The sequence below is a fragment of the Onychomys torridus genome, chromosome 4, assembly GCF_903995425.1.
Source record: "Onychomys torridus chromosome 4, mOncTor1.1, whole genome shotgun sequence".
In the NCBI taxonomy this organism is placed as follows: Eukaryota; Metazoa; Chordata; class Mammalia; order Rodentia; family Cricetidae; genus Onychomys; species Onychomys torridus.
This window is the reverse complement of record NC_050446.1, coordinates 64,417,741-64,429,901: the sequence shown is the minus strand read 5'-3', so window position 1 is coordinate 64,429,901 and position 12,161 is coordinate 64,417,741. Positions and strand designations below refer to the sequence as shown.

Here is a 12,161-nt window from a genome sequence, read left to right as displayed (position 1 = left end):
CAACTGAAAGAGCAGAAAAATTTAAAAACATAAGAAAGGAAGGATTTACACTCAGGGAGATTAGAATATTGGGATGATTTATTGTTTGAGTCCTACACTTTACCATGGGAGAGACTAGGACATAATTTTAATAAAACCTGTGAACAAACTGTGAATGAAAAGAAAGATGCCCTGAATTGTTTTCTAATCATTGTCCTCTTCAGGCAGACCCTATGGTGGGAAAAGAAAGTCTCTGAATGGGAAAATATCTATGCTAAGTTACTGATAAAATTATGAGATGGCAAAGGATCACTAGTCAGGATTTAGCTTCCCAAGGCATTATTTGTGTAGTTACATAATGAACAACACTGAAAGGAGAAGCCAGAATTTTCTGACCTAAAAAACTCTATAAACTTACCTCATTGGAACCAGATTTTCTCAAAGAAAGCAAATATAGTCAATTGGTACTTGGTATAAGTCAGAGGCAAGGTGTGTGTGTGTGTGTGTGTGTGTGTGTGTGTGTGTGTGTGTGTGTACGCACGTGCATATTTGTATGTTGTTTGAGTTATGTGTCTGTTGTGACAATTAAGCAGCCTGAGTTAGGCATTTCCCTTTTGTGGCACTCCTTCCTGATTCCTCAGTTCAACACACATTTAGCAGTAACTTGTTTCTTTATTGTTTAAGTAAGCCTTCCATATTGAGGTCATCCAAACTGTCCATTCCATTCTGTCTCCAGTCTATCTGAAGTGCATGATTATTGGTTTATTTGGCATTTGATTGAATTTTTCTACTAAGCAATCTCTTAATGGCATTTTTCATCTGACTATTTCTCAAGGTGTAGATTAATGGGTTTAGCATGGGAGTTATCACAGTATAAAAAAGAGCAACTGCTTTATCAATGGGTAATGTAGCTGCAGGTCTCATGTACACAAATATGCATGGTACAAAAAATAAAACCACCACTGTAATGTGAGAAATACAGGTAGAGAGGGCTTTGCGCCTCCCTTCTGCACTGTTGGTTCTTAGGTTGTACAGGATGACCATGTAGGAGATAAGCAGAAGGAGGAAGTTTAACAGACAGATGAAGCCACTGTTGGCAGCAACAAACAGCCCTAGAATGTGAGTATCAACACAGGCTAGATCAAGCAAAGGGTTTAGATCACACATAAAGTGATCTATGACATTAGGGCCACAGAAGGGTAGTCCAATAATGAAAAGAATTTGTATACCTCCATGAAGAAAGCCTCCAGCCCATGACACTCCCACAAGTAAATTACATAGTCGTCGGTTCATGATGGTTGCATAGTGCAGGGGTTTACAGATGGCTACATAGCGGTCATAGGCCATGACAGTAAGCAAAATGACCTCAACACCTCCAAAGAAATGTTCCCCAAAAACTTGGGTCATGCATCCATTGAATTGGATGGACTTTCTTTCATGGAGTAAATCAACCAACAGCTTGGGAGTATTGACAGAGGAGTAGCAGGCATCGATAAAGGAGAGATAGGCCAGAAAATAGTACATAGGGGAACCCAACAGTTGGCTGTTTGTAATGGTGATCAGAATGAGAAAATTTCCTACCACAGAGAAGATATAGATGACCAAAAACACAGCAAATATGATTTTCTGCATATGTGGGTTCTGTGTGAGTCCCAGAAGAACAAATTCAGTCACGTTGTTCCTGTATTCCATCTAGTTCAAGAGGCACTTAATCAAATTTCCTGCGGGAAAATTGATAATCCTCATATTTATTTGATTTTTATATTCTAATAACTAATGTTCAGATTCTATTAATTCATGAAATATACCCAGATTTTCTTTTAATATTGCAGAAAGAGTTCTATACACCTATGACTACATAAGACTATAGAGTGACCTCCTCAGTGAAGATAGCTGGAAAGTTTATGAATATGAGCACCATTTGTAAATACACTTAGCAATCTTAAGTGCGTTACTTATAGTCTAAAAGGTGTTCAGATTATACTCCTAGAGGCAGTTAAACTCACAAAGGCTAGTGGGGTGTTTAGTAGTTTTTTGCAGTAGCCATGAAAGTAAAGGTAAATTTTCTGCACTTTATTCATATGAAATGGACAGCCAGAAAAGTTAAATCATGATTGGAGTGAGAAGGTATTAGTAAGTTTGAGTAAGAAAGAACCTTGGACACTAACATCATAAATTGAGCTTTGGCCTTGGCTGAAACACATTGGTGTTCACTAGTTAATCATAGCTAGAAAAACTAATAGCAGTAAAAGCTAGCAAAGGATTCCCGGTAACAGAATAGTAATAGCAGCATTTTTTAAACTGTGAAAATATAAGTTTTCAACTAAGTCCAAATTCCATTTGTTATATGTAATTATACAGACAATAAAAATCAACAAAATAGAATAGAAATTGATGTGAAAAGTTCATGGGAGATGGTGCTGAGGGTACAATAAAAGAACACATGTGTGATTATAAAAGAATCTGTAATATTTAAGTCGATGGGAGAATTCTGAAATAGTCTACCAAGACTGTGTTGCTGCACTGGCTACTAAGTACCTTGTACACAGGAATGCTTTTAGAACTTTAAATGGCCTGTGTTGTTGTTACTCTTTCATTAATCTAGAGAAAAGTACTACTATCCAGGTATAAGAACAAAAACATGAAATGAGATCAATAAACACTGGCTGTCAGCTAAGGGTTCTTTTAAACACATTCATTTCTGCATATATGCCCAACAGACATTATCACTTTTCTAAAAATTTTCTTAGTTCCTTCTATGAAATATGATAACATAGATATTATGTTTCCTGCCTCAGATAGGCAGAAAATTGGCAATGTTAATTATAGTACTTTGCTTCTTTTAGTTATTTTTCCCAAATTTTCCCCCAAATTTTAAAGTATTATACACTTCAAATAATTGAACTATATAACCCATATTACAATGTTAAATAGATGTTGGTCTACAAACTATCTTAAATATGACTTTATGATTTATTTAATAGTATACCATTTCAAAATAATTTTATTTGATGCAGATTTATAGGTAGGCCAGATCATAGGCTGATACATAATGATATATTTGATGTTTCACTCAATAAGCCAATGAGTGTTGCTGTACTTTTTGGAAGGACTGCTTCTTCTTAGCCCATCTTTATATCACCCTTCCTGTATATCATTATATAGTAGAGTTTGCAAAAACACTTTGGAACACAGTGGAAATGTGTTACTGCAGTGACCAAGTACATCAATTCAAGAAGAGGAGGAATCAAGTGAGAGTTCTGGTTTTTCTTGTCACTCACCTTGTGTTCATTTCCTGTTTCTTCAAATATCTGCTTCATCATCTGTCTATAAAATGAGAATAAGAATGGTATTACCTAATTTACTATGAGAATTGGCTAAAGTGGGAAAGCATGCATCATGCATTTGGGAACAAATACAAGGTTAAAATTTATTTTTTTTAAAGCATGAATAGAGTTACCAGATAATTACAATTGATAACATGGGCAGCAATATGAAGAAGCACTTAACCTTCCAATCGCTTAAGAGGAATTCTTTTCAATACTTTCAAAGAAGCTACAGAAACTTGTAATATCCATGACACACAATCCCAAATTTACTTATTTGTGTTTGTACTTGGAATCATAAGCTTACATTTACTCACTTAATATTCATATTTAGGACTTTCATTGTGTGGTCAAGCTAAACTGTGCTCATTCTCATGATAAGCCTTAGTTGCTAAAAGAGTTATCTATGTGTAAAACAGTGATAGATGGATCTAATCTGCCTATTGGTCTTTCGGTCTCACATTGTCTGACATTAAGTAAATGCAGAATACTTACCAAATTTCATGAAAAGATAGGGTGAGGAATAAATATTCTGTCTTTATTTGACAAATCTTGAAAAAAACAAACTCCTGTGTACGAAAAGTCACATTATCAACTAATTGTCAGCAGTGTTGAAGTATATATCTCAGCAGATCTAGCTCTCAATGTGAGCTCTGAGTCTTCAGAAGATACTTAGGAGGGAGGACTTTCAGTATGAAATCTCAATATCCAAACAACATGTGTTAAATAGTATCTCAATAGAAAAACCCTTCCTTCTTTCCCACAATGTAAAGATGTTTCACTGACATATGGGGTTTTGATCTAGAATGGTTTCTTTTAATAGACTATGTAGAGATGACCTTTGATTTCTGATTCTGGTCCTTCATTCTGAAAGGCAGGGGCTGGTAAGGTTGCAAAAAAGCCTCCAGAGGATCTACTCTACTCATGTTGACTTTTGCTAAGGATATGTGATGTGCAATGAGACATTTCTATCCTGCATTACAGGGGTATTTAAAGAAGTTTTCTTGAATTTCAATGATCTTGTTATTGTGATTACTCTCCCAGGAATTAATTATCTTCTTTGATGGAAAGCTCTGTCTTAGAACCTGGTGTTTTGGAAAACATGTGATTCATCGACTCTTCAATAGAGAATAGAATTCCCCAAACATGGAAAGACAGCATGTAGTAGATTCCTTTCTCTAACACTGGTTAAGAATAGTGAATACCATGTAAGCAACAGTGTCCCCATTCTAACATGAACACTAGGAATGCAGATTCTCTTATGATGACTAGCACATAAAGAATATTTGCATTCTTATAAATGTGACACTATTTCAAAAAACTTACTGAATATCTAAACCAATGAAGGCAAAAAATGACAGCTATTTTAAAGTAATAACTTCAAAAACTTTTCCTCCCACATTTCTGAGTGCTTTTGGTATTTGCAGAATCTCCACAATTCTCAGTATTATAATCAGCTTTATTTTATACTTATGAACAGGGCTAGTTTGTAGAATCCTGTCACAAATAAAACAAAACAACCACAGAGTGGATTTCAAACTTATTCCTTTGTATCACTAGTTGCTCAACATTTAATCATCCATTAGCTAATTAAAATTAAATTATTGTAATTATTAATTTTTAATACATAGTCTCATGTAGCTTTGGTTGGCCTTGTACTCACTGTGAAGCACAGCATTAACTGAACTCCTCATCTGCCTACTTCTACTTCCCTACAGGCTCTTTTTCCTGCTTCTTTTCATTAATCCAGTTAGGTTTTTGACAGTTTAGTACTTCTATATAAAACATGGTGGTTACTCTGCTGTCTTTGTTGTGAACCTAGCTGTTAATGACTGAGCCATCTCTCCAGCTCTGTTATGACTACTCTCACCAACACTCTTTCTTAACTGTTCCCTAACCCATGTTAAACCCAACTTTTGTGCTAATCTCTTTTCTCTTCCTCTTCCTCAACCTCCTCCTCCTCCCCCACCTCTTCTTCTTCTTCTTATAACCCATTGAGTTTAACCAGGATCAGCTGAGTGATCATGGAGATACAAATATCCATTATGATCTGATAGTGTCTCTTGTGGATACACAACTGAAAGCAATAACTTTTCCACTCTTGGCACTCATCAGTAGTTTACACATCCCCAGAAAGGTTGGAAATACATGAGCATCTTATCACACCGTGACTTACTTGACATGTCCTGTCTCGTTCAGATCTGGTGCAGGTAACTACAGACATTCTGAGTTTATGATTGTAATGGGTATGCCAACACCCACCCTCCGGCAAATAACACTTCACAGCCGTTCTCTCTTTCCTAAGGCTCTTACAATCTTTAGGCTTCTTTTTTTTAGCAATGCTTCCTGAGTCTAAGGAGTGGTATGAATGTACTGCTTAGGACTGAGCACTCAACATCACTGATTTCTAGTACCTTCAGTAGACATAACACTCTAAATTTACCACTATTCAATGAAAAGAGAACTTTCTCTTATTTTGGCTGAGAAAAGTTTTTGTTTATGCCTCTAAACATAGAGATTTATAATCACTTTGATTCTCCTTAAATTTAGCAACAATGCTAAGGGTTTTTTTTTTCCCCATGGCTTATGACCCCATTGGCCATGTTTTTGTTGTTGCTGTTTTCCAATAGGGTTTATAGTAGTAGGCATGAATTCTTTCTTTGGAGTAGGTTTCAAATCTAACCAGAATTCACTTGGTGGTCCCCACAGTAGTCATGCCACAATTGTAGAAGCAGGCATACTTTACAAGGTACACAGATGTGTAAAAGCATAAATTTCTCCGTCCTATTAGCTTGAATAATACCAGATAGGAAGGAGGGAGCTTCCAGTTCAGTCCAAGCTTTACTTCACTTTGTCTTACAATCAAAGTGTTTGGTATCTTCATCAATTAAGTTTTATCAGCTGGTTCTGGTGTACCTCCAAGAACAATAGAAATAGCCTATGTTGTTTTGGGGGCTTCTAGGGCCTTCCTGATGAATAATTTTTAGGGAATTGTCCCCAACTGGTACTGGAATTGTCATTTGATGACTTATGATTTCTGCAATAGGCATTAGCCACCTATACCATTCTGCTTCCATTAAAAATTATTTTTAAAAGAATACTTTAGTTTCTAGAGTAATATGTTTCTATATGTCTTCTTCTTACATCTCAGTTTAAGTTAACACTTCACCTCCACCTATCACATGTTTCTTCTACATCTTCCTAGTTCAAATTTCCTCACAGCAGAATTTATCTAACAGCACTCTCAATCTGAATCTTTTCTATTATCTTCCGTTGTTCAGGACTCTTCCCACTCCCCATGGTTCTTTTCTTTTTAAGATTCTTGGTTGTCTCTACAGACATTCCATATTAAACACAAAATGAATTCACAGCTATAATCTTTGTGTGAGAGAGAATATTTGCCTTTTTTAAGCCATGGATTACTTTTCTTCATATATTTTCTAATTCTAGGCTTTTTACTGCAAATTTCATAACTTCATTTTTCTTTAGTGATGGATAAAATTCTCTTGTGCACATCTACCTCATTTACCTATTCATTAGCTACTCATTAGTTGATGGGCATTTATGCTAATTCTAATTTCTAGATTTTGTGAAGAAAGCATCAATGGACATAAATGTGTATGTATCTCTACCAGAGAGTATAAAATCCTTTGAGTATTTGCCCAGGAGTGGTGTATCTTATACATAAAGAACATCTACTTATAACTTTCTGGGGAGCTAATTTCAATAGTGGCTGCATAAGTTTACATCTCCACTATGGAAAAAAAAAGTACATAAAGGCTTCCCCATTCCACACCAGCATTTGTTGTCATATATATTCTTGATATTCTTTACTAGGGTGAGATGAAATATCAAAATACAATTTATTTGGCATTTCTTTGATACCTATGGATTTTGCACTTTTAAATAGAATGTATTGATAATTCTTTTGTGATCATTCTGTTAATTTCATAGATTATTTTTGGAACATTTTTAAGGTTTGAGTTTATAATTTAATGATAAAGACTTACTGTCTTCCTTTTCTTTCTTACTTCAAAGCCTCTCATTTAATCATCCCCCATTTTTCTACAAAAATGCGGTCTCTTTTGTCACCATTATTTCATGCATGTATGGGAATATATATATTTCTAAATGTATCATGGTCAACCCATATAATGTTAGTTTAAATGTATGTTGTAAAAACTCACCATTTGTTTATATATGTAAACATTTGGTATATATAAGTGAATGTATTGATGTAATATATATATATATATATATATATATTCTTATTCAATGGGTTACCTCTTCTTATTTTTTAGTATTAGTATGTTTCGGTGCCCAATTTTTTAAGTCAAATTCTTATTAATATTCTTTTGAACTTCAGCCTCAAAATATTCCATCAAAATCCTCTGAGACTAGACATCTTCAATAGAAGATTTAGTCTTTTATAAATTTTGTAAAGATTTGTGTTGGCTTATATTTTCTATTCTTTTTCCCTAGTTATTTATGGTTTGATTGTCTCTGGATGTTGGTGTTTCTTACTGGAACATAGACAATTCACATCTAGTCTCAGATAATAATCAGGACTTCATTTTCAGTTTTATTGCATCTTTGCATTCTACAATGATTGCTTAGTTTTAGTTACAAATCAAAGTTGCAGGTCTAGTTACTTTGATCGTGTCCTAAGAAATTTAAGGATTTTCTTATTTCCATGGTTGATGAGGATAAAATGAGCTGTTGATAACTTCTCTTCAGCTCTTTGCCAGAAATATTCATGACCCAGTAGGCTGAGTGGGTACACCTACCTAAATGAGGCTGTTGTCATTCTAATGTGTGTTTGGCTTTACCTTTCTTTTACTAGGACTGACTTCCTTAGTCTCTTGGTGTATTATAATGGATTTATTAGAATGGCTTACAGGCTGTAGTCCAGATAGTCCAACATTGGCTTTTACCAACGAAAGGCCCAAGGATCCAGCATTTTCTTAGTCCACTAGTTGGGATTTCTCAAGTGGTCTTAGTATACACCAGACTCCCAAAGATGTAGGTGTTAATGCCAGTAAAAGAATAGACTTGGTTCAGACTTGGCTTTCAAGAGGACCTGGTGCTATTGGCTTTGTGTTGTGTGCTATGAGTCCTGCTGCAGGGAGTTGAGCAGAGAGCATGACTGACCTAGGAAACCCTGGCAAGCTTTAACCCAGCACTAAAGAATGATGTGCTGTCTCTGGTGTCTGCTATGTTTAAGAAACAATTCTGGGAATATTTTTTGCTATCTAATTCACCCATCTGCCCAAATGGCTAGACCCGCAAGTTGCCTGTCTCTATTTACATTGTTCAAAGTGCAACCTGAAGCATGAAGCTAAAAGACAAAAGGATGAAGGCACATGGTGAATGCAAAATGTGTCAAGGATGTCTCCTATTTAATCATTTGCCAGAGATGGATGCATACTATCATTAAAGAATACACTGACATATAATGATGTGCATGTTGACATCACTCATGAAGAATTATTGGATCCTTCACAGAGTAATCTCTACAAAGATGTGATGCTGGAGACATATATGAACCTCACTGCTATCAGCTACACTTGGGAATATCTTGAAGTTGAAGAACATTGTCAAAGTTCTCAAAAACATGGAAGGCATCAAAGAAGTCATACTACAGAGAAATCATCTGAATATAAACAGTGTCTTTGTACATCACAGTCATCCTCCAAGGTATAAAAGAACACATACTGGAGAACAACCCTATGAATATAATCAATATGGTAAAGCCTTTGCACTCATCTTCAAATACATAAAAGAACACATACTGGAGAGAAACCCTATGAATGTAAACAGTGTGGGAAAGTCTTTGGTCATCACTATACTCTTCAATTGCATGAAAGAACACATACTGGAGAGAAACCCTATGAATGTAATCAGTGTGGGAAAGCTTTTGCTCAAAACAGTACTCTGCAAATTCATAAAAGAACACATCTGGAGAGAAGCCCTATGAATATAAACCCTGTGGTAGGATCTTTGTATATTACAGTCGTCTTCAATTGCATGAAAGAACACATACTGGAGAGAAATCCTATGAATGTAATCAATGGGGTAAAGCTTTTGGTGATCACACTGGTCTTTAAAAGCATGAAAGAACACATACTGGAGAGAAACCCTATTAATGTAATCAGTGTGGGAAAGCCTTTGCTCATCTCAGTGCCCTTAAGTTGCATGAAAGAATGCATACTGGAGAGAAACCTTATGAATGTAATCAGTGTGGGAAAGCTTTTGCTTGTCACTCCCATCTTCAAAGGCATGAAAGAACACATACTGGATTGAAACCATACAATTATAATCAGTGTGCTAAAGCTTTTGCTCATCACAATGCTCTTCAATTTCGTGAAAGAACACATAATTGAGAGGAATTCTATGAATTTAAACAGTGTGGTAAAGCCTTTGCATAGCCCAGTCATCTTCAAGTATATAAAAACACATACTGGAGAGAAACCCTATGAATATTATCAATGTGCTGATGCCTAGTCAAAACACAGAGTAACCCTATAACTGTAAAACTTTCAGTGTGTAATTGGTCTCTTAAAACCTTTGAATATAACATTAGACTTTGAAAATCTGAAAAAATAAAACTCATACCAAAGGAAATCTGAATATATATGAATTGGTATGATCTTCAGGCAACATACTTACATTCAATTACACAAGATTAATTATTTTGGAAAAATATCTAAAATGTTTCAATAATATGTTCAAACATTATAATATCTCTTTTCATTTTGGTTACACATGTCAAATAATATGGACAAAAGAAGTATGGATTTAAATGATAAGTAACACTTTTAGATTTCATACTTCTGTTCAAATACATGAGATAATGAATTCTGGTCTAAAATTTCATATGCCTTTTCTATTGCTTTGATAATAGATCATATCTAAGTGAAATTAGAAAATGGTTTAATTTGGCCCTTGGTTCCAGACCAATACATGAACTCCATAAAAGTGGCATGGAAACAATTGTCAGACATAATAGCTAAAGCAGGCAGCTAAGAATTCATATTCTTAGCCGGGTTGTGGTGGCACATGCCTGTAATCCCAGCACTCAGGAGGCAGAGGCAGGTGGATCTCTGTGAATTTGAGGCCAGCCTGGTCTACAGAGCTACTCCAGGATAGGCTCCAAAGCATTCATATTCTTGTCCTGAAGCACAAAGCAAAAAGTATAAATTGGAAATGGTGTGCAGATATAAATGCTCAGGCCAAACCTCATGACTGATTTCTTCCAGCTGGGTGACATTTTCTAAATCTTCTCAAATGATATCACAGACTGAAAATGATAGATTACTCAGACTTCAAGACTGCATGCTTGCTTTCTGTTACATGGACCAATTCATGATGGAGAAAAACTCTGTAATCATTTAGATGCCTCAAAACCCATGTTACCAGAATGATAATAGAAAAACATTCATGACTGGGAAAAAAAAGAATGGCCTTGCTAGTAAAGGTGAGAGCAAGCAGGCAGAGAGATAGCAAGGTTCCTTCCTCTCTACCCTTATACAGGCTGCCACACAAGGTGTAGCCCGGATTAAAGGTAGATTTTTCCCACCTCTAAGATCTGAATTAGTTTGGCTATTTGTCCCTGTGCCTTTTCCAATCTTGTTCTCAAGAATTTATACTCTTACAGTCCCTCCTCTTTCTTGACAATTTCACTCCTGAAGCTCCACCTGGGGCCTGGCTGAGGATCTCTGCATCCACTTCCATCAGTTATTGGGTGAGAGTTCCAGCACGACAGTTAGGGTGTTTGGCCATCTTTGGGACCTGGACCTGTCCTTAGTGCATGAGCTGGCTGTCTGGAGCCTGGGGCATATGCAGGGACACTTTGCTCAGCTTGGAAGGACGTGAATGGACCTGCCTATACTGAATCTACCAGGTTGAGCTGAATCTCCAGGGGACACTAGGCCCTAGAGTAGGTGGGAATGGAGTGGAGGGGCTGGGGGGAAAGCAAGGGTGGGGGATGATAGGGGGGACCCATGGCTGATATGTAAAATTAAAACACAAATATAATTTTAAAAAAAGAAATGGGAAAAAAAGATCTGAATTAGATGTGCATCTCTCACTCAAATAATTTAACTAAGAAAACAGTCCCTCACAGGTGTGCATTTTATTTAATTCTATATGTGGTCATTTGACAGCCAAAAATAGCCATCATACTTCAATTCTTCAGTTATGAGCTAAATTTAGCCATCTCTGTAAGGGGCACCATGTTTTCAGTTCTTTTTGTGTTTTCTCCTGTAGAAGCTCCTATTTCTCATTAGATTTTCTTCTCCGATTTTAAGTATGTAATATAAAATATTGTTTATCTCTTTGATCATAATAAGAATGAAAAACACCAAAAAAATGTTATAAACACATTAAAGTACTATATGTTTTAAAAATGTTAGGAATTTTATTAGTTTTTATTAAGTGATAAAATATTTTTCAGAATCTGGCAGGAAATGTGGCTATATAGGTATTTAGTAATCCAATTACATGAGGATATGCATAACAAGTCTTATTAGTATCAGGTTCTTATTTAGGGAATAGAATGTTTTCACTCTCTTGCAAGTGGAAATTAATTAAAGAATACTTTTAAGATGCAAAAACTGAAGATGTGTGGAATAATATCTACATATTGATATCTCAGAGAAAAGAAAGTGTATTAGACTAATAAAGGCAAGTAAAAAGAAGGTAAATAGAAGTAAATTCATTTTAAAACCAACAAGAGGAAGCTTCCATGAATGTGTGTGTAAGGAGCTGTGTGTAAATATGAGAGAATGGCATATGAGTCCAAAATATTCTTCAGATCACTAGTAAATAGCATCATGTGTAACACTGCTATTTTAT

General features: G+C 35.6%; 1 protein-coding gene across 1 annotated transcript; it reads right to left on the bottom strand.

The window, feature by feature from the left end:
- Window positions 1-741: 741 nt before the first annotated feature.
- On the bottom strand, window positions 742-1,671 carry LOC118582463 (olfactory receptor 4C46-like). The gene has a single exon (XM_036185361.1). It carries the CDS (start codon window positions 1,669-1,671, stop codon window positions 742-744), a length of 930 nt encoding a protein of 309 aa, XP_036041254.1.
- Between the last annotated feature and the right edge of the window lie 10,490 nt (window positions 1,672-12,161).